General features: G+C 41.8%; 1 protein-coding gene across 2 annotated transcripts; it reads left to right on the top strand.

Annotated features, from left to right (window-relative positions):
* The first annotated feature begins 323 nt into the window (after positions 1–323).
* poldip2 (polymerase (DNA-directed), delta interacting protein 2) lies at positions 324–22,035 on the top strand. Of its 2 annotated transcripts, none has more exons than XM_079246903.1 (11): positions 324–538; positions 9,138–9,213; positions 9,422–9,519; positions 9,601–9,700; positions 11,770–11,845; positions 11,951–12,058; positions 14,725–14,861; positions 14,961–14,987; positions 15,076–15,201; positions 20,663–20,742; positions 20,868–22,035. In XM_079246903.1, the coding sequence occupies exons 1-11, from the start codon at positions 354–356 to the stop codon at positions 20,980–20,982; spliced, it is 1,128 nt and encodes a 375-aa protein (XP_079103029.1). In that variant the 5' UTR covers positions 324–353; the 3' UTR covers positions 20,983–22,035. The 2 variants fall into 2 exon arrangements, with proteins under 2 accessions (XP_079103029.1, XP_079103028.1); XM_079246902.1 differs by having other exon boundaries at positions 9,132–9,213.
* Positions 22,036–22,360: the final 325 nt, after the last annotated feature.

The raw sequence follows: 22,360 nt of genomic DNA, 5'->3' as shown, positions 1-22,360 counted from the left end.
ACACGTGAGCACTTTTGGTGCCTTCAAAGTCCCCTCAGAAGGTGGGACTTTGTTCGCCTTTGCCCGTTTCGTAACGTGACAGACCTACACAATCGTTTTAGCGCTGTGATTTACTGTCTCTCACTCTCTCTTAACAACCAGTCATTTTTAATATTATGCAACAATATATATAATATATAAGAGTATGTTTCGTCACATTCTTTGAAATGACAAAGTTCAAAATCAACATGCCTTTTTTTTAGAAGCGAGAAACTTGCGCTATCGGTTGTTCCTACCGTTTGAGGAGCCCTGAAGGCATCGTGAGTACCCAGCGGTACATGCGTGTGTGGAAACGTGCGGGGCATGTAGGAAGGATGGCGGCCTGTGCGTTACGCAGAGGCTTGCTCAGCAGTGTCAGTAAATACAACAGAAAACACACACAGAGAATACTGAGTGTTACTGACCCCAGCAGCGGGTTTGAGGCGTACAAACCGCGGTTGCAATGCCGAGCCTGTGGGCTGCTCGGCGGCGTTCAGCAGAAGAGGTTCATGTCGTCACGGTAAGAGACGCAGCCAGTGTCCTCTCCTGTTCCAGCTAACATGCTAAATACTTTAGCTAAATACTAGTTAATCAACTAACAAGGTAAGACTCTGGATGGTTTTGTTGCGTGAATATGTAGTTCTAGACGAAGCTTTTTGTGATTTTTGTTTTGTTATGTGACGGTATGAAGGTGAATTTGAGCATTTTTGAGTCGTCCTATGCAGGGCCGGATTAAAAGTGCAGAGGCCCCTGGGCCCAAAGTGTTCCAGGGCCCCCCCCCCTTCCCCAACATTGTGAATGATACACTGTGAAATAACATTTCTAATAGGGCTGGGCGATTAATCGGATTTTAATCTCAAATACGATCATAAAAATAAAAGGGTGTGATTATTTTTCTCATTGCAGTTTTCTCCTGCTGTCTTCAGTTGCTAATCAAGCGTCTCTGGCATTGCAGTGCTGTGCAGTAAACTCCTCCCACAGCCGCTTTGGTTTCATTCAGACACTGTTGTCTCTAAATCTGGCAACTTCTTTTTGTTAAAAGCGACTAGTGACAAATCTAGCAACTTTTACTGGAGTTATTAGAGACTTTTCTAGTGTTTTGCCAACTGACTTGAAGGCACATATTGTTCTGCAGTTAGTTAGGAAGGAGCAGCGGGAGCCTCTCCCATCCTAAACACTCCCAGGCTGCCAGTCTCAGTTGGCTCCACCTGCAGGTCAATGTAGAATAACTGCAGTAGGTTGCAGTAGTTCACAACAACATAGTTTATACCATTGTCAGTGAGAATTGGCTGCATTATTTTTGTATAAACGCACACGTAGTTCTGCGAGTTAAACACTGTAATATCTCTCCGTTATGGGGCGTTAGCATAGCCATGCGTTAATAATCTGGTTCAAATCAGCTGTCTTTTAACAGATGAATGACAAAAACGCACAGTAGCCTGACAGCGGTTGTTTGGCATAAAACGTACATCGAGGCCAACGTAAAATAATTCCTATATAAACGGTCAAAGCAGATTAAACAACTCGGAACCGTGCATTAGACCGTTATAATGTGCGGCACGGAGATGAGAACACCACGACGTGCAGCGTTGTTTAAAAATACTGGATAATTGTGTTAAATAATCGAGATCTCAATTTCAGTCAAAATAATTGTGATTAGAATTTTTGTCATAATCGAGCAGCGCTAATTTCTAACATCGCTCAGCCAATTGTATTAATAGCAATACACTAAACACTGTGGTGTAACTATCTGGCTTTTATGTACATTTCATTTTATGTCCAAACTGCTGGTGTTTTCCTTACTTAGGCCCCACATGGGCCTCAAGTGGGCGTGGGCCCCTAGGCCCGTGTCCATAATGCCCATTGGATAATCCGGCCTTGGTCCTATGTTTGTTGTTACCCAGTAAGCTAAATAGCCAACATGGTTTGAGCAACAACTCTCCACCATCAGTTCAGTTTTCACCCTGTAGAGCCAAATCGTAGGTTAGATAACAACAGCGGTGCTCCAGCAGGGCAATGTTCTGCTTTTTCTAAGTAAGATTAATAACTAAATTTTCATTTGGGCCATGAAAATGCTAAACGACCCATTTTGTACTACACAATTTTATGACAGATTTCGATAAGGTTCTGACAGTTTGTGAATACTGATATTTTGTTGATGGATACCTTTTTGCAAGCTAAATATTTCCATTATTTAATGTTGACCCAATATAATTCAACACTAGTAAAACTCATTGTAACCTTCGTGACTAAACTGTTAAAAATTTTATTAAATACTTCTCAGCAAACCAGTCCAAAAAGCTGCATTCATACCATAACAACCATTTACAGGAACCACTAAAATGGTCTTTTTTTTTCCCCCCCTAGTATCTGCATGTGGAGATACATTTGTGTGATGTGAGCAAAACTACTAGTTATTGAAAATAACATTGAACAGTTTGCCACACCACATTATGCTTTGAAATGCAAAGTGTGTCTGAAACTGAGACAGACACAGTCCACCGGTAAAACTGGAGAAGGACACTAGTCAGATGTCAACTGCAGACATTTCTGCTATGAGCACCGACAACAACAACAAAAAAGCAACCGCACACAGTCCATTTAGCCTGGTTCTGATAAGTCATGTCGAAAAGATGGATTCAGGGCAAAGGTCAAGATAATATGAACATTAAATGTGTTTTTGTTACAATGTGATGGTTTATTCTATCAGCTGGAAAAAGTCGTGATTATGAGGTATTTAAGCAGAGGCTGTGGACGACCGATGTAGAGATAGTTTGTCAACTGTAGGTCTGAGGTTGTTGTGCTCATCCATTACTTGGTGGCTTGTTTTTTAATTAGGATGTACCAGCTAGAAAAAGAAGATGCACCCCTGTTCTCAGGATTGCTCCAAACACCTTGTTTTAATACATGTTACGGATTTCTTATTGGCCATTACCCTTAAACGTTATTGATAGGGGGTATCAGCTCAATACCAAGTGTGTGTACTTGTACTTGATATTAGTAAAAGTGTACCAATACCACGCTAGTTAAGCCAACGCAGATGTGTTTGATGACATGCTTCAGACATGTTTAAAAAAAAAAAAAAAAAAAAAAAACCGCCTTGAATGTTAAAATGTGACATTTTTTTGTTCCACTAAAAGCCATATCTTTGTTTCAAAACCACACATTTATGGTTATATTTAGGTTAAATGTGCCAAATAAAAATGAAACTTGTTGAAATTGTTTGATCTGCAATGTTATTATATTTGTATTGGTGAAGTAACTTCAGAAAGGATGGGTCATTTATTACAACCTAATGAAATCTTACACAGTTATAACAGCAATAATAACCATAATAAGTCACAATAATGTTCACATGAACAGATTTGCTATTGGCAAATATCAGTATCTGCAGATATTCAATTTTCAGATATTGCTATCCAATCGGAACTCCCAAAAAGTGGATCTGTGGATCCCTAGTTATTGAAATTATTGTGAATCAAAATGAGGTTTAGGAAAACGTGTGTCCTTAATTGAAGCACAAATGTTCTGTAGAAAAATAGTTGAATGAACTGAGGATGACAACATGGGAAATGCTGATTCAGGTAAATGTTGTGAAAGGAAGCTCCCTTTTCCTCTCTGCGAAGAGGTCGTGTATTAGCAGTGTTTGGTCTGTTTGTTAGCAACATAACTCTAAAAGTGATGGATGGATTAAATTTTCAGAAAATCTTGGAAATTAGAGTAATTACATCAGATTTTAGGTGTTACCAAGATCACAGCCTGTATCCAGGAGTTTTCTTCAAAGGATTCTTCATCCAGATAATTCTGCCTTTACAACTACAAAATAATGCCCACAATTATTGGCCAAAAATTACAATTCCTCTGGAGATATGTGCACTCTGAGAGCTTCCAGTTTTGTTTTGTTTTTAAACACATAGCGGTCTCTCTTATTGGTAGTTTTATCAAACATGATTAATACTTTTCTCAGATCTTCAGGAAGCCCTTAGATGCAGCTCGAACTCTGGAAGTCAGATGGAGGCTGCTCTGGTGATGTTTATCAGCCAGTATATTCTCAGCCTCATGCTTCACCAAAAAGCTGCGTTCATTTTTATTTATTTTTTTCATGCCTGATATCTGCCGCTGAACTTCTGCAGCAGTTCAGGTGAATCCACGCTGACTGAAAGGCTTCCGTCGTCTAAATGTGTTCAACGCTCTTCCAGCTGCTCTTTTTTAATAGATAATTTCACAATATTCAACATTTTACAACATTTGATAAGTTTCTGTGATTCTTGTCAGTGTTGCTCTTTGTAGTACTGGATGTAAAATGCGCAGTAGTCAAGCCTACATGCTGTAAAACAGCTGATCAGAGCCAGTCTAAGGGAAAGATCCAGCTTTCTCTGCCCTATTCTTGTTTTAACACAGTGTCACTCCACTCTTAACTTGTGCATGGCAGGAATAAACGCTGAATACACAGATAAAGATGAAAGTCTTATACCTAGACCTGAGGAAACGGTAGGTGCACTTAGGGCTGGTTGATATGGCCTAAAAATAAAATCTTTTTTTTTTTTTAAACCAAATCCGATTTCCAATTTTAATCAATTCCATGTTAAATTCACTGATCCGTTGTTAAAAAATAAACAATAAATTAAAAATGTAAAAAAATATTCTTTTACAGAAATTCTTTTATTTCTGTAAACCTTGAATTTAAAGTGCAACTAAACAAGCTGTAAAACAAACTTGTAAAAAGAAAAGACCATTTTTACAGGTGCTGCCAATGTAAACAATGAACAAATAACACACAACCTGTTTGCACAGAGTGCTTTTTCACAGTGAACTAGTTTTTAGGTTTTGAGCATTAATATAGGAATAGGCCTCACTTCACTTGTGTAACTTTATTCTAACATTTAAACAGAATTAATAAGTAAAAGGGCCCCCTCTTGGAAGAAGAGTATTTTGACAATAAATAACCAAAACAATTTCCCACTTTGGGGATGAGGTAACAAAAATGAAAGTTTTACTTTTTTGGGAGCAAGTTCTTCTTTGCTAGCTGTCATGTTGGTGTGTTTAAGCGGTTCTGTGGGAAACCAGTCGGAGTCCAAAAGGTGAAAAAAAGAATCTCAATTTTCATAAAAATAAATCTTCATAAAGAGCAAGTTTGAATGAATCAATTAATCACCCAACCCTAGTTGCACCAGTGTGACCAAGAAAAGGCGTTAGCTGCACCTGACAAATTGTTGGTTGCAACAACCTGTCATCAGATTGTTGCAGAGCAAAAGTCCTGCTTATATAAGCGATCATGTTTAAAAAGAACCAATAAAACTCTGTAGTAGCTACACACGGCCTAATGGTGCATTAAGTGAGCCATTTGAAACTTTAATCTTGTAAAATGTTGGACTAAAATGTACCAAAATGCTTCTAATATTATACATTTAAAGGAAAATTATACTAAACTAAAGCTGTAATTCTTTTATAATCTTTACTTCAGTAAACTCTGAGCTTCCATCCTGAAGAAGTCCTCAGAAAAACAACCAAGCTCTTGAGTTTTGTCTCCTCGCCCAGCTTGGCCATGTGACCAGAGCTTCCGGACATGTTGTTATCAATAGCAACATGTGTCCACTGTTGTTTATTGTTGTCGTTAGCTGTTGTGCCATCATTTCCACCTTTAACACAAACCTGCAGCAGTGATTTTGTGGATTATAAGAAAGTTGGTTCTGTTGCAGCATCAAGGGAAAACTGTATCAGATTAACCGGAAAAAGCACTATAAAGTAACAGAGAAGCAGTGTGTTAGAAATCGCCTCAGCGGGGGGGAGTGCATGTGGGTGAGAGCTCCAGTAGTTAGAATAGAAACAGTGATTCAGTCCCAGTTTTCCTGCCAACTTTTTGTGTATTTTTGACAGCTCAGGTTCTTGATGGACTGAAGGTAGCAGAGTGATGTGGATCGTTGGCTTGGTGTTTGGAAACGGACTTGTTGACCAGAGGAGCAGTTGGCTGACTCTCCAGTTTACTGTGGTTCAGCTAAATTTAGATTGCTGATTATCTCTGGACACACAGACGTTCCTCAGATAGTTGCTGAGGTAGAAGCTGAAGAGAGGTCCTGATGTGTCAGGTTGGGTTTTATCAGCTTCTGCTGTTCTGGCACCGTCCACAGGGATTTATCTAGAACTCATAGAGCCGCCATGGTTTTGTCAGACTTTTCATCGGTTATCATTTGCATTGCATCTAGCGGACATCTGGAATTAAAAATGATTTAATCTCAAAGTTGTGGAAATGGTCTTTTACATAAATAAGCCAGGAGCAGTTTTCTTGTTGTCAGTAAATTATTATTAATTAATAACTTGAACAGTTTCATTCTAAAAACTACAACACTGCAAATCACATGCATGCAGTGTTGGCCTCTGGCAATGTACCAAGGTACAACGGTACACATGTCCACAGGATCTACCATCCTTAAACATTTAGGGCACGTTAACATCAGCCTTTTTTTATTCGAATCCTAGTTTTTTTGCTTGGAAAGTCCGCTTGTTTGGGGAGCTGTGAATGAGCCAAATGACTTCTGATTCTGATCAAAAAAAGCGGACTTGGCCTGCAAACGAACTCAGGCTCAACTCGTTTCAAGGGGACCAAATACAGGAAGAAAAAGTCACTTCCTGCAAATGACGTAGGGCTGGGCAATATGACCAAAATCTCATATTTATCTCACATAGCTCATTTTATATCTCCATAATGATAAACATAACGATATAAAATAGTTTGTGTAATTTTGTGTCAGTCATCAGTTATGTGTCAGATGTTGCTTGGCAACAGCAGCAGTGATCTCCTTCCATCTGCGGGAACTATGGCCGTATGACGTTTCACAGGTAAATACCTGTTGCAGCGTTTACGTCTGGAGTTTATTATGAGCTTTCACCTCCATTTGACGCTGCTTTTGCTCGTTGACTCTATTCTTTATTCTGTATTCTTTGTCCTGATTCCTGTGCAGGTGATAAAATGAGTTAGTTGTGTCGGAGTCCGTTGTTGGGACGGTGAGCTCGTCTGTTGTCGGTTCCAAGTCGGTCTTTTTATATCCAAACTGCATCCATATGACTGAAATTTCCCCTCTTTTAGGAACAAGCTCATCAGTTTTAGTTGGCTGGTCAACTTCTTTAGTGAATTATCCTGCTCTAAAACACGTCTGCTACCGTCTTCCTCCATGTTTATATATTGCAGCATGCATGCCGTAAAGCACATCTTGACGTAAAATACTGCAGTAAAGCACCTTATTATGGCGTAAACGTAACGATAGAGCATCATGAAACAATAGACATTTTTCATGGTCCAAACAATATATATAGTGATACCACACAGCCCTAATTTGATGTAGTGTTGCATTGTGGGTAAATACATAGCGATGGCGTTAAAGCTTCTCTGGCTTGTCTGTTGTTCATACTGCGTCCATTGCTGCAGTGTGTTTCTGCTGTATACTTGTATAAGACAACATAAACACCTTAAACAGCGATAGCTTCGTCTCCATGTTTAACTCGCAGGTGGAGGAAACAGAGTTTTATTCTTCACGCTGGTTTTGTCCTCTTTTACTAAATACTAGTGCAGCGCCATCTCTGGTGAGAATGGAGACATACTATTGTAATGGTTTGGCTTTTTTGACCAAAGTGCAGCGTGAACACGATCTCAGTCCACATAGATACACCCCCCTACAACTGAGCCGAATCCCCAATCGGACCGAGTCTAGCAGACTCTCCTGATGTGAATGCAGTCTTAGACCTTATTCAACACACCAGAATAAAATGAGCGGCTGAAAAACATGCAGAAGAGGAATTTCAGCTATTTAATTCAGGTGTGTTGGACAAGGGCTGCATATAAAAAGTTGCAGGATGGTAGATTTCAAGGACCAATCTACAGACTCCCCCTTTAAAATATTCCCTTTATTCCCAGTCATGTTACTCACCTGCTTCCAGTTTACCCAGTTAGTAAAATAGTCCTCCTCTTGTTTTCTATTCGTAACAATGACTTATTCAGCCTATTTTTTTTCTCCTGTTTCAGCTTTTTACAGATGTGTTACCATCAGATTTATATGAGCTGGTATTTATCATGAAATGGTAAAATGTTGTTGTGGGAATAAGATGTTGCTTTTTCTATGATTAGTAAATCATTTTGTTGTGTTTTTATTTACATTTTACAGTTTCCAGACTTTTGGGGTTGTAGAAAAAAAATGATTGCCAAACATGAATTAAGTGACTAAATATTTAGTCCGCTTTTCACCTTTAAATAGGAAAAACATGCATTTAGCACAGAAAGGAGGATGTTAACAAACCAGTTTAACTGAAACCTCATGAGGCGACAACGTCACCTTTATAGCCTTCAGAAATAAAACCTACCTGGTAGCTTTGAACGGATATAAAGATCAGGAGATAATTTAACATAATTTCACCCCCAGCTCTGCTAAGTCTTTATTTTTATAGCGCAAAGTCATTGATTGATCATGAAAATAATCTTTTTTTAAACTCTTTAATTATCCTTGTCTGCAACAAACACAGTCTACAGCAGCATTTATTAGATTTTCTCAGCAGGATTTTGACATAATCTGCTGCTTTGGTGCTGATTTCCTGTTTTACTGACGTTTGCTATAAGAGCCTTCCTGACCTCTACTCGAGGTTATTTATCCAGAATGTAAACGCTGTTTTTTAAGCATTATTTTCATCGTAAAACCAGGTTACTTTGTGATTATTCTTGTGCAATACTCATAAAAATAACCTCAATCCAACTTACTGTGTAATATTAAATCCCCCTGTTCATATATCCACCTCATTAATCCCCTCTCTTCATCTCTGTTGTGAAGATTAGCTTTGCAGGGTGCACACAAGTATTTGTCTGAGGAGACCAGCTGTTGTTGTCGGTGGTTAAGAACGTTGTGTTGTGAGCCTGAAGGCGAGGACATGGAGAAACGTCAAGATGATGTTTTGGTTTTCTCACCTCTGACAGGTGGAGGTGTTGAACTTGTGATTGAGTTTACATCAGATGGTTCTGCCGTTGCGGATCAATTCAAACCATCATCTTTAGGAGTGAAAATCCTGACTGACTGTGTGTGTTGTTTTGCTACTGTAGTGCACGGTGTTACAGTGTTGCCTGTTTTTGGCAGGAACAGGCCTGAAGGGAAGATTTTGGAGACTGTTGGAGTATTTGAGGCTGTGAAGCAGCACGGCAAGTATGAAACGGGACAGGTAAGAAGATGTGGTCCAGCTCAGGACCTCCTCATGAGCGCATCTTGTTGTTGTTGTTGTTATAAATCTATAAGTTGATACTGAAGCAGACTTGTATGATCTTGTCAAGTGACTGTAATCCCATCTAACTTATGCTGTATTAAACCTCCTTCAGATCTAATCTCAGAGAGATTGATCTATTTTCTGCCTGCTGTGCTCCTCCCCTCAGCTGTTTCTCCACAGTGTGTTCGGCTACAGAGGCATCGTCTTGTTTCCTTGGCACGCCCGCCTTTACGACCGAGACGTCACGCCTCCCATGGCTGACAGGTAAACCTGCAAGGTGGAGCGTAAACGCTGTCCTCTACCTGGATTTTGGGGCTTTGTCTGATTTGTGGCGTCTTTTCTCAGCAAACCGGAGCCCCCCGGAGCCCACGGCTCAAAGGAGGTGAAGGGGAAGACTCACACCTACTACCAGGTCCTCATCGACACCAGAGACTGTCCTCACATAGTGAGTCTTTATGTCTATATGTGGTGTGTGTTTAACCCTTAAAGCTCTGCTAAATCGCCTCTGCTGCTGAGTGCAAGTCGGTCCTCAAGGGCCGATGTCCTGCAGGTGTTCCACGTATCCCTGCTCCAACACACCTGACTCGTGTTAAGCAGACGTTGTGCAGAACTTCATTGGCTGTTGGTGTTACACAACTAAAAAACTCACTTTCGAAGTCGAACGTTAACTTTATTTAACTGACGCCTTGTTTACCACTTCTACACAGACCAAAACTTACTTCCATCCACCCCTTCCGTTTTATACCTTCAGAATAAAATAACAAGACTTTACTCCTTTCACAATAATACATACATAACAATGAAACATGTACTAACCAAAACACAGTTACTGTATTTTAAACTTAACAAACTCACTGTCTTTCAAAGAACAAAACAATTATCTTTAAGAATGAGTTTTTAACACAATTAGTTGATTTTAAACTTAACAGTTGGATCAGATTAATGTGAGCCAGGTGTGTTGGGGCAGGGATGCATGGAAAACCTGCAGGACACTGATCCTCGAGAGCCGACTCTGGACATCCCTGGCTTATATTGTTGACATCGGGACAGTAGTGTGTAGATTTAGGTGACCTACATGCTGTTTCCAGGCATTTATCAATTAATAAATTAAGCAAAACTTTATTTATAAAGCGGCTTCACATACCAAGATGTAGCCAATGTGTTGCACAAGTAAATAAGTGTATAATAAAAGCATCAAACAATAAAAGAAAATAAACAAGCCTCTAAAACAGGGCTATTTAGCCCACTCCCACCATATCCGTGGCCCGGCAGGTTTTAAACACATACCTGCTGCAACACACCTGGTTGGTTTTACGCCAAACTTCACTGGCCGTTGAATCCATTTTGTTTCAGTCAGGTGTGTTGAAGCAGGGATCCAGTTAAACCCTGCGACCCTCGTGGACCTGGTCCAAGTACAAAGCCAGACCTCGTGCTCTCTGGAGTTAAACGCCAGTGAATAAGATGACACTTGAAGACACTGAAGTCCTGGCAGAAGAGGGAGACCATTCCAGAGTTTAGTGGCTGCTGTAGTCCATTCCTTGTGTTTGGATCGGACCCACTGACAGTATCTGGTCTTCAGATCTCAGGATGGTAACGGTGCAGGAGCTCAAAGAGATGGGGAGGTGTCAGAGCATTTAAACATTATAAAGCCAAAAGTAGAATTTTCTAAACAACAGACAGGGAGCGCGGTAACGTCTTCACGCCGTTTTACTCCCGTTAAAATGACGAACAGCTGGAGTTTGAATCAGCTGTAGGTGGCGGAGGAGAGACTGGTCAATCCCAGTATGAAGGGAGCAGCAGTAGTCCAGTCTAGAAAAGATGAAAGCATGAATGACTCTTTCAGAGACATCTGATTGGCTGTTAGATCCACTTCATTTGATTCAGGTGTGTTGAAGCAGAAAAACATGGGAACCTCATAGGTTGAATACCGCTGGGTTAGACCGTCGCAAAGCCACTTCCTGTCACAGTTTCCACCAATCAAAGAGCTTAAAATAAAAAACAGATCAACAAATGAGCAGAAAGTTCAATGTGTTTCTGAATAAACAAAAATATTCCTGCATGACTGGAGCTGAGATGTTTTCAACGGCAGAAAGCTGAGATGGACATGTTTGGGGGGTTTTTAGGATAGTAGTTGAATAGTAGCATAAAAAAGCGTAAACATGGAAATAGTTTCTGTTGTTTTCGGTGCCAATATTTAGTCCTGAAAGTTGAGACCTGGCAGGATGATGTGCAAAAGCTTGATCACTGTTGATATGTGTGTTATTTCTACAAAGTTCTGTTGGTATGAATCTTGTTTTGTTTGGTCTTTATGCTGCTATGTCTATAGATACGTTCATATTAGCCTCCTCTGACGGTCCTGAAATGTGTCTGGATGGAAACTGGGAATAAAGAGGGAAATTCAGCATTTTTACTTAAAAAAATAAATCAAACAGACCAAAACGGCAAAACAAATGGCTTAGAGATAAAATGGGTTAATAGCAAACTCACCATCTATGTCTTGTCTGTGTTTGACAGTCTCAGAGGTCTCAGACGGAGGCAGTGACCTTCCTGGCCAACCACGATGACAGCAGAGCGCTGTACGCCATCCCAGGTACACGGCGACAACAACGACCATCTTCACAGGAAGATTACAGACGGATTTTTGTGTTGTGGTCGGCGTGAAGCCACGCGTTGACATGTCTGGTTTTTCCTTCAGGTCTGGACTACGTGAGCCACGAGGACATCCTGCCCTACAACTCGACGGAGCAGATCCCAATCCAGCACGAACTGTTTGAGCGCTTCCTCTTGTACAACCCATCAAAATGTAAACACTGTTCCTCAGCTTCCAGCATCGTTTAGCTCTGCTGACATGATGATCTGCAGAAAGTCGCTTCTGTCTGATTGATCTTCTGTTCAACAGAAAACACGAAAAATTGTGATTGAAAATAGTTTTCATGACACAAGCTGGGAAATTTGACAAAACCAGTGGAATATGTGGGTGTCTCTCCACCAGTTTGAGTTTTCTACGGAGTCTGAGCCAAAAGAAGAAAAGTTTCACATAAGATCTAAAATAGCTACATGGCGGACGTCGAGTGTAAACCGTTACAGCGGCATATCAAGCGTCTACCTGTGGTTAAGTTTCTCTCTCTCACAGCAGACACACACCTCATTCCCTCGCCCGTTTAGGAAACTCCTGCACACACGTGTGTGTGTGTGTGTGTGTGTGTGTGTGTGTGTGTCGTTTCAGCAAGGACGATAAAGAATGAAGACGTAGCTAGAAAGATGCATCTAAAACAGTCATAACGAAGAGACCAGTGTGTGTTTCCCAGTGGAATAAGCACACCGGAGCAGGAAAACTCCACCTGCTCTTCATGTGAAATAAGCTGATCTGAAACCAGATTTGATGTGTTTTACATGTGGGTGATGTGACGGTCTCCAGTGTGTGCTCTCTGCCTGCTGGTGTGAGTGTAGCCCACCTGTGTCTGCATGTGGTACGTGATGAGATTTTAAAACACTGATTTGTATATCTGGATATGAGCTAGAGGCCATATCAACGAGCCCTGAACTGACGTAGATCAGCATCTCCGCCAGGAGGCAAGAGGCCGACAGAAACACAGTTAACAAGAGCATGACAAAGTGAACGGTGTGCAGCTTTAAGCTTGTTCCATACTCCACAAGAAGCGAGAACTTTCTTCTTGTTCTCGAGGCTCAGAGAAGAAAATGACGTCATTTTGTTTTCGTGGACGTGAACTTTTTTCTTGCGGGGCTCTGAGAAGTATCGTGTGATTGGTCGGTCATGTGAGGTTAACACGGAGAAAGCATGAAGCGGAGCTGCTGCTTCCGTGTTTTTGCTGTTGCGGGCAAAACAAATTATTTTGATAAAACAACTGTTCGAAGTGGTGAGAAAGTACGAACATTTTTACATGTGGCATTAAAACACTCGGACCCAGCCGCGTGCACGACCCGCCCTGCTGCGGACGAAGTTGCTCGTTAAATATGAAACTAGAAAATCACTCGGAGAGCGGAAACCTCCGCCGAGCACAATGTTAAAGAATCCTTTTAAAACATTCCTGGATCCAAACGGTGATCCTGATCACCTCCAAAATATAATCAGTTCTTTATTTTCACATTTCCAACAACTCTTGAAACTTTTATAAAAATCCGTCCGTAACCTTTTTAGTTATCTTGAGCGAAAAGACGCCGGGAAAAATAAAACCTCCTCGGCGGAGGTAACAACCGGGTTCATTGCACATAAAGCCGACATCGCCCCCCGCAGTGATCCCTCCCCACTGCAGATGTGCTTCTCGTGGAGTATAAATGGACCTGACGAAAAATCATTTTTTCTTTAAAACCTTGAGAGCAGGAACTCTTGTTCTCTCCACTCTTCTCGTGGAAGATGGAACAAGCTTTAAAGCCAATGGGATGAAGCATCAAGCTGAGGTCAGTCAGCTGAGCAGATGTGTTCAGAATGTCCGCGAGAACAAAATTACATCATTTCCTTCTCGGGAACAAGAAAAATGTTCTTGCTTGTCAAGGAGTTTGTAACAGTTTTTAATCATTAGCTCTTAATGTTCATCCATCCATCTTCTGCCACTTATCCGGGTCGGGTCACGGAGGCAGCAGCCTAAGCAGGGAAGCCCAGACTTTCTCTCCCCGGCCACATTTGCCAACTCTGCGGGGGGGATCCCGAGGCGTTCCCAGGCCAGCCGAGAGATGTAATCCCTCCAGCGTGTCCTGGGTCTTCCCCGGGGTCTCCTTCCAGGAGGCATCCTGACCAGATGTCCGAGCCACCTCAACTGGCTCCTCTCGATGCGGAAGAGCAGCGGCTCTACTTTGATCTCCTCCCAGATGACCGAGCTCCTCACCCTATCTCTAAGGGAGAGCCCGGCCACCCTGCGGAGGAAACTCATTTCAGCCGCCTGTATATGAGATCTCGTTCTTTCGGTAAATCAAGAGCTTCGCCTTCTGGCTCAGCTCCTTCATCACCACGACAGACCGGGGCAGAGTCCGCATTACTGCAGACGCCGCACCGATCCGTCAACCTCGCGCTCCATCCTTCCCTCACTCGTAAACAAGACCCCGAGATATTTAAACTCCTCCACTGAGAGGGCAATCCACCCTATTCCGGCTGAGGACCACGGTCTCAGATTTGGAGGTGCTGATTCTCATCCCAGCCGCTTCACACTCGGCCGCGAATCACTCAAGCGAGAGCTGGAGATGACGACCAGATGAAGCCAACAGGACCACATCATCTGCAAAAAGCAGGGACCCAATCCTGAGGCCACCAAGCCAATCCCCTCAACACCTCGGCTGCCCTGAGAAATTCTGTCCACAAAAGTTATGAACAGAATCGGTGATAAAGTAAATAATAAACTCTTAATGTTGGTTTTGCCAAAGGAAAGTTGTTACAAAGACTTTTGTTTTTCTTGTTTTATATAACTGTGTGCAGTAACCATGTCTGTGTGTTTTGTCCCTCTCTGGACCCCGTAGCACCTCTGTTCACTGCCAGGGACACCCTGAAGGCCTGGCAGGAGAAGAACCACCCCTGGCTGGAGCTGTCGGACGTCCACAGGGAGACGACGGAGAACATCCGAGTCACCGTGATCCCGTTCTACATGGGAATGAGGGTACAGGACATTCATGCTATCCGTCGCTGCCCGACGGCGCCTCCATCTGTTTTACTGGATACTCTATAATGTCTAACCACAATTCCTCCTTGTTCTCAGGAGGCCCAGAACTCCCACGTTTACTGGGTGAGTAGCTGACGATGGAAGTAAACACTCCCACGACTAAAAGCAAGCAGAACTGATGTGTGTGTGTGTGTGTGTTGTCTTCCCACAGTGGCGCTACTGTATCCGCCTGGAGAATCTGGGCAACGAGGTGGTTCAGCTGAGAGAGCGGCACTGGAGGATCTTCAGCCTGTCGGGAACGCTGGAGACGGTCCGGGGACGAGGCGTCGTAGGCAGGGTCAGTAAACGCAGCATCGTGTTTCCTACAAACCCAGCATGTTTATGGAAATCTGCTTACTGGGGGAAATGGAAATCTGGTTACTAGGGAAAAATAGATATCTGGTGACTGGGAAAAATGGAAATGTAGTTACTGGGAAAAATGGAAATCTGCTTACTGGGAAAAAGGAAATCTGGTTACTGGGAAAAAAGGAAATCTGGTTACTGGGAAAAAAGGAAATCTGGTTACTGGGAAAAAGGAAATCTGCTTCCTGGGAAAAATGGAAATCTGCTTACTGGGAAAGTGGAAATCTGCATACTGGGGAAAAAAATGATAATCTAGTTATTGGGAAAAAAAATGGAAATCTGGTTACTGGGAAAAAAAATGGAAATCTGGTTACTGGGGGGAAAAAATGGAAATCTGGTTACTGGGGGGGAAAAAATGGAAATCTGGTTACTGGGGGGAAAAAATGGAAATCTGGTTACTGGGGGAAAAAAATGGAAATCTGGTTACTGGGGGGAAAAAAAAGGAAATCTGGTTACTGGGGGAAAAAAAAGGAAATCTGGTTACTGGGGGAAAAAAAAGGAAATCTGGTTACTGGGGGAAAAAAAAGGAAATCTGGTTACTGGGGGAAAAAAAAGGAAATCTGGTTACTGGGGGGGAAAAAAGGAAATCTGGTTACTGGGGGGAAAAAAAGGAAATCTGGTTACTGGGAAAAATGGTAATCTGGTTACTGGGAAAAATGGTAATCTGGTTACTGGGGAAAAAAATGGAAATCTGGTTACTGGGGATAAAAAATGGAAATCTGGTTACTGGGAAAAAAATGGAAATCTGGTTACTGGGAAAAAAATGGAAATCTGGTTACTGGGGGGAAAAAATGGAAATCTCGTTACTGGGGAAAAAATGGAAATCTGGTTACTGGGAAAAATAGAAATCTGCTTACTGGGAAAAATGGAAATCTGCTTACTGGGAAAAAAGGGAATCTGGTTACTGGGAAAAAAATGGAAATCTGGTTACTGGGAAAAAATGGAAATCTGGTTACTGGGAAAAAAATGGAAATCTGGTTACTGGGAAAAAAAAATGGAAATCTGGTTACTGGGAAAAAAAATGGAAATCTGGTTACTGGGAAAAAAATGGAAATCTGGTTACTGGGAAAAATAGAAATCTGGTTACTGGGGGAAAAAATGGAAATCTGGTTACTGGGGAAAAAAAATGGAAATCTGGTTACTGGGAAAAAAAATGGAAATCTGGTTACTGGGGAAAAAAATGGAAATCTGGTTACTGGGAAAAATGGAAATCTGGTTACTGGGAAAAATGGAAATCTGGTTACTGGGAAAAAATGGAAATCTGGTTACTGGGAAAAAAAATGGAAATCTGGTTACTGGGAAAAATAGAAATCTGGTTACTGGGGAAAAAATAGAAATCTGGTTACTGGGGAAAAAATAGAAATCTGGTTACTGGGGAAAAAAATGGAAATCTGGTTACTGGGAAAAAAATGGAAATCTGGTTACTGGAAAAAAATGGAAGTCTGGTTACTGGGAAAAAAAATGGAAATCTGGTTACTGGGAAAAATAGAAATCTGGTTACTGGGGAAAAAAATGGAAATCTCGTTACTGGGGGGAAAAAAAATGGAAATCTGGTTACTGGGAAAAATAGAAATCTGGTTACTGGGGAAAAAAATGGAAATCTCGTTACTGGGGGGAAAAAAATGGAAATCTGGTTACTGGGGAAAAAATGGAAATCTGGTTACTGGAAAAAAATGGAAATCGGGTTACTGGGGGAAAAAAATGGAAATCTGGTTACTGGGAAAAAAATGGAAATCGGGTTACTGGGGGAAAAAAATGGAAATTTCGTTACTGGGGGAAAAAAATGGAAATCTGGTTACTGGGGGAAAAAATGGAAATCTGGTTACTGGGGAAAAAGAATGGAAATCTGGTTACTGGGAAAAATGGAAATCTGGTTACTGGGGAAAAAAATGGTAATCTGGTTACTGGGGAAAAAAATGGAAATCTGGTTACTGGGGATAAAAAATGGAAATCTGGTTACTGGGAAAAATAGAAATCTGGTTACTGGGGAAAAAAATGAAAATTTCGTTACTGGGGGAAAAAAATGGAAATCTGGTTACTGGGGGAAAAAAATGGAAATCTGGTTACTGGGGAAAAAGATTGGAAATCTGGTTACTGGGAAAAATGGAAATCTGGTTACTGGGGAAAAAAATGGTAATCTGGTTACTGGGAAAAAAAATGGAAATCTGGTTACTGGGGATAAAAAATGGAAATCTGGTTACTGGGAAAAAAATGGAAATCTGGTTACTGGGAAAAAAGAATGGAAATCTGGTTACTGGGAAAAAAAATGATAATCTGGTTACTGGGGAAAAAAAATGGAAATCTGGTTACTGGGGAAAAAATGGAAATCTGGTTACTGGGGAAAAATTAGATAGTTGTAATAATCTGATGTGACGCCTCAACATCTACATCTGAAGTTTGGTGTTAAAAAACGGTCATCGGATTTCCTTTGGACTACATCCATAAGCACAGAGTGAATTCATATTCAGACTTCGTTATTTTCCAGACCTCGTGTTTTTGTTGAACGTGGCGAGGCCTGTAGTTTTGGCGTTAGCTGCTAATGTCAAATCTAATTTTTGTTTAGCATAAAATTTGCCTCTTGCGAACTCCTGCTGTGGCTCTTTGCTGACTTCCTGCTGCTTTATGCTGTCATTTTTTTCTTTTGTCATCCATTGACGTAACTGCAACACCTGTGTTCATCGTCCATTACAGAGAAGTTATTTTTCTTTCACGTGATTGGGGGAAAAAAGCTCATGTATGATTCTGCTTGCATTAAGACATCTGAGTATTGGGCAGAAATCCAGATGTCTGACTTCGTATAATCGGTCTGATGGATAATCAGATTACCTTATTCACATGATCACTATCTGATTATTCCAGAAATCGGTTAATGATCAGATTTTGTTCATGTGAAAAGACATGTTGAAGGTTTTTATGATCATTCAGCAGTAAAAAAAAAATGGACACCACATGTCCTCCTTTCTTTTTCACAGTAAAAGCAAAATATGAATCAACACCAGCAGGAAATGTCTGGTTTGGGTTAAACGTAATATAATTGCAGGGGATATTTAACCCTTATAACTGTGTGTAACTGTGTGAGGTCAATTGTGATTAATGGCTAAACTTTTAGATGATTTAGATAAGTTTCCCAGGAAGGGCTGAGCGATATGATGATATATATCGTTTGGACGATAGCAAGTGTCTATCGTTTCATGAGGCTCAACTGTTTACGCCACGATAAGGAGCTTTACTGTAGTATTTTGTGTCAAGATGTGCTTTACGGCATGCACGCTGCAACATGGAGGAATACTATAGCAGATGTGTTTCAGAGCAGGATAATTCACTAAAAGATGACCAGCCGACCAAAACCAAAAAAAGAGGGGAAATTTCAGTCACATGGATGCAGTTTGGATACAAAAAGACCGACTTGGAACCGACTACAGACGAGCTCACCGTCCCAACAACGGACTCAGACGAAACTAACTCATTTTATCACCTGCGCAGGAATCAGGTTAAAGAATACAGAATAAAGAATAGAGACAACGAGCAAAAGCAGCGTCAAATGGAGGCGAAAGCTCATAATAAACTCCAGACGTAAACGCTGCAACAGGTATTTACCTGTGAAACACCATACGGCCATAGTTCCCGCAGATGGAAGGAAATCACTGCTGCTGTTGCACATCTGACACATAACTGATGACTGACTCAAAATCACACAAACTATTTTATATCGTTACATATTATTATGGGATATAAAATGAGTTATATCGTGATGATATTTTGGCCATATGGCCCAGCCCTAGTCCCAGATATTTACAACCCATCCAGAATGTTTACTGTCCAGCCAAAATGTAGTTTATGAGACTCAGTGTTCCTCAACCTTTTCTGATCCACCTCCCATACCGTCCCCGTCAGTAAAATGTAGGCTACGCTCACACTGCAGGGTTTTATGATCTGAGATCACATTGTTTTTGTGTTGTCGTTCGCATTGTAATTTAAAGGGATATCATGTAACTTTTAGTCAGAACCCTCGTTAATTGATCACTAAGAGCACTAAACCTGGAGCTTCCTTAAGGTTTCAGGACAATGTTGCAAAATGAAACATCTCCATCTGTGACTCTCTGGGTGGGAAATAAATCAATAAAACTCAAAACAAAGCAGCAACTGCACCAAAAACACGATGGAACGTAACTTTGGCACAACTTATTGTTATTAAAAGTTAGCATTAGCTGTTAGCTTATGGGACGTTAGAGTTGCTCTTCTTCTAATTGAACAGCGTATGAAAACGTAACTGAACCAGGCTAGTTGTTAATCGTTGTTACGTCTTTAATATTTACATGAATTATAGGACATGCCTTGATTAAATACAAAGCAGCCCAACTAACACCAAATGTTTAGGGAGTCACCTTAGCTTCGGTCTAAAGTGTACTAGCTTCAACTAGCCTCATTTAGCTTCTGCTAAACAGCTAAATAAATCCTGCAACGTTCTGCAGCTCATCAGGCGCTTACTGCCTTTGTTTTGGATAAATGAATGCTGAAAGATGTGAAAAAGTTCATGACATGCAGCTACATTTGCACAACAGGCTAAGAGCTAACCTAGCAGTCTGATAACACTGAGGCAAACAGGGAGTGGGTTTAGCCTCCATGTTCTTTAATCAGACTCGTGTCTTTCATCCCTTCCCTTTCTGGCCTCGTTAGACACCGTTTTCACCCTCTGACTTTGTTCAGCCACGACAAACTATGATTGGCAGAGGAGGAAAACGTAGCACAAAGCAGAGCCCTCTGTAAAGGAGGTGGGGGCCGGTTCATGTCTGGTTTGATTAGTGCGAGGACCTCAAGTGATCTGCATGCACAGAGGACATGGCGTCACACTCAACATGCTGTGTTTACAGAAGTAAACATGGACGCGGCACACGGCAGCGTGCATGCATCACTTTCCAGTTGTCATGGAGTCAGAGCTGACAAGATTCTGATATTGATTTGTCCATTTTTTACTTTCGATCTGACTGTGAACAAACTCCTCTGGTGCAGATCGAGAGTTCAGACTGAGTCAGTTTGAAAAGAGACTCATGGATCTGATTTAGAGCGGCGTGTGAAAGCGGGCCAGGTCTGGTTGGACAAAACCAGGTTGATTCTGTTCAGACTTGTACAAATAGTTTTTTATATTCGTTTTGTTCTGTTTCTACTTACTGACTGTAGTGTTCTCCACATGGGGAGCTGCGCCGGATCGGCAGGGTTGTTGCCCTGGTGACCGCCTTTCTCCGGGTGGTTGGGGGGGACCCCGGTTCGCCCCGATCTGCGCGGCTCCTGTGGGTAAAGGTTGGGGTGGTTGTGTCCTCGCCGGGTTCAGCCGTCAGATTTCTCTTCATGTAGCCGACTCTTCATCGTCGCTGTGAATGTGTTGTGTGTCATCACAGGAACCAGTGTTGTCCAAAGAGCAGCCAGCCTTCCAGTACAGCAGCCATGTGTCTCTACAAGCCCCCAGCGGTCACATGTGGTGGGTTTTCTCTCACACTAATCCACATGATAAAGCTCATCTGTGGTTCTGTATGTTTAGGATGAATCTTGCTGTCCTGTTTGCTGCTGTCTGTGTTTAAAGAAGTGGCTTGTATTTTTGTTTAGGGGGACGTTTCGTATTGAAAGAACAGACGGCTCCCACTTTGACGTCCGTATTCCTCCTTTCTCCCTGGAGAGCAACAAAGACGACAAGGCGCCCCCTGCTGGTTACACCTTCTAACTGTCGCTCCCTCCCTTCAAGGCCTGGGCGGGGGGGACGGTCTTCGCCCTGCCTGGATGACCTAGACGTGCATTTCCCTGTAATCTTGCTTCAGCGTTCGTCGCCAGTCAGGTTGAGCAAAGGGGGGAAAATCTCGATCCTTCATCTGTCTGAATGCACCCAACAGCAGTCTGTCGTGGATTTGAATATAGAATAGAAATAACTCTGCTGTTCCGTGCATCCTCGCACCGTTTTATGTTCTAAGAGACAAATACAGTCAAGTGGAAGTTAGAATTAATGCTGCCAGGAAGAGCTGAGCTGCTTCTGACATGCAGCCACTGAAATATTAAAGAGCGAGCATTTCTTGCTGCGCGTGGATCAGAAAGAGGCAGCAGCTCCAGCTGAGCTTCGTGTCAGGGCCTTTGTTGTAGAAACACTGCTTCTTTTTATCCTGTGCAAAAATAAAACTACATAATGACTTCTTGACTTCTGAGAGGGAGAATATGTTTAATTCTAGGCTGTATGCTGCAGTGTTTGACAGCAAATTGAGTTTTTAATGTCCAAATAAAGTCCAGTCCTCTACAAATCCTGTTGTCAGTTTGACACGTTTGTACACATGACAGCGTAAATAAGGAGAGACTGAAGACGCAGATGTACTGAAGCCTGAAATTCCTCATCATAGCTGCAGACTGAAGGTTTCTGTAGTGTTTCCTTTTTACGTTTAACTCATAATTATCAATCATTTTCTTTTAAAAATCTCCTGATTCAGAGGCTGAAAACATGTAGCCTGTGAACTTGAGTTGAAGGTCAGGATTGAAATACAGAAGCAGCACAGCAGTTTTCAGCCAGTTGGAGTGATGCGTCTTCGTACGACACAATGAAGGCTAAGCCTCAACGCGCTGGACTTTACTTCAACGTCTTTGACTGGCTGGCGTCCCTGAGCCTAACACTTCCCCCTGAAAGAGGAAGGAAACTAAACACTGTTTTCAGAAATGATTTGAAGCGACAGAAATGGTTAAAATGATGTAAATAGAGATGTAATTAAAGCAAAATAAAGATACATTTTGGAAACTATATCGTGTTGTTTGCATACATTTATCAGTGTTCATGGAGAGAAATGTAGGAAACTATCAGGTCCACCTTGTTCAGATTTGTTCCTACCTTGTTCCCAAAGCTGCTCTGCTGGACTGAGGTCTGGTGACTGTGGAGGCCGTTGGAGGACAGTGAACTCATCGTCATGGTGGAGATGATGTGAGCTTTGTGACATGGTGCATCATCCTGCTGGAAGTTTCCATCAGAAGATGCTACACTGCTCAGAAAGGGATGGACATGGTCAGCAGCAACACTCAGGTAGGCTGTGCTGGTTAAACCATGTCATGTTTGTACTAAGGGGACCAAA

Source organism: Telmatherina bonti (genome assembly GCF_933228915.1).
Source record: "Telmatherina bonti genome assembly, chromosome: 9".
Classification (NCBI taxonomy): domain Eukaryota; kingdom Metazoa; phylum Chordata; class Actinopteri; order Atheriniformes; family Telmatherinidae; genus Telmatherina; species Telmatherina bonti.
This window is presented reverse-complemented; position numbering and strand designations above follow the sequence as displayed.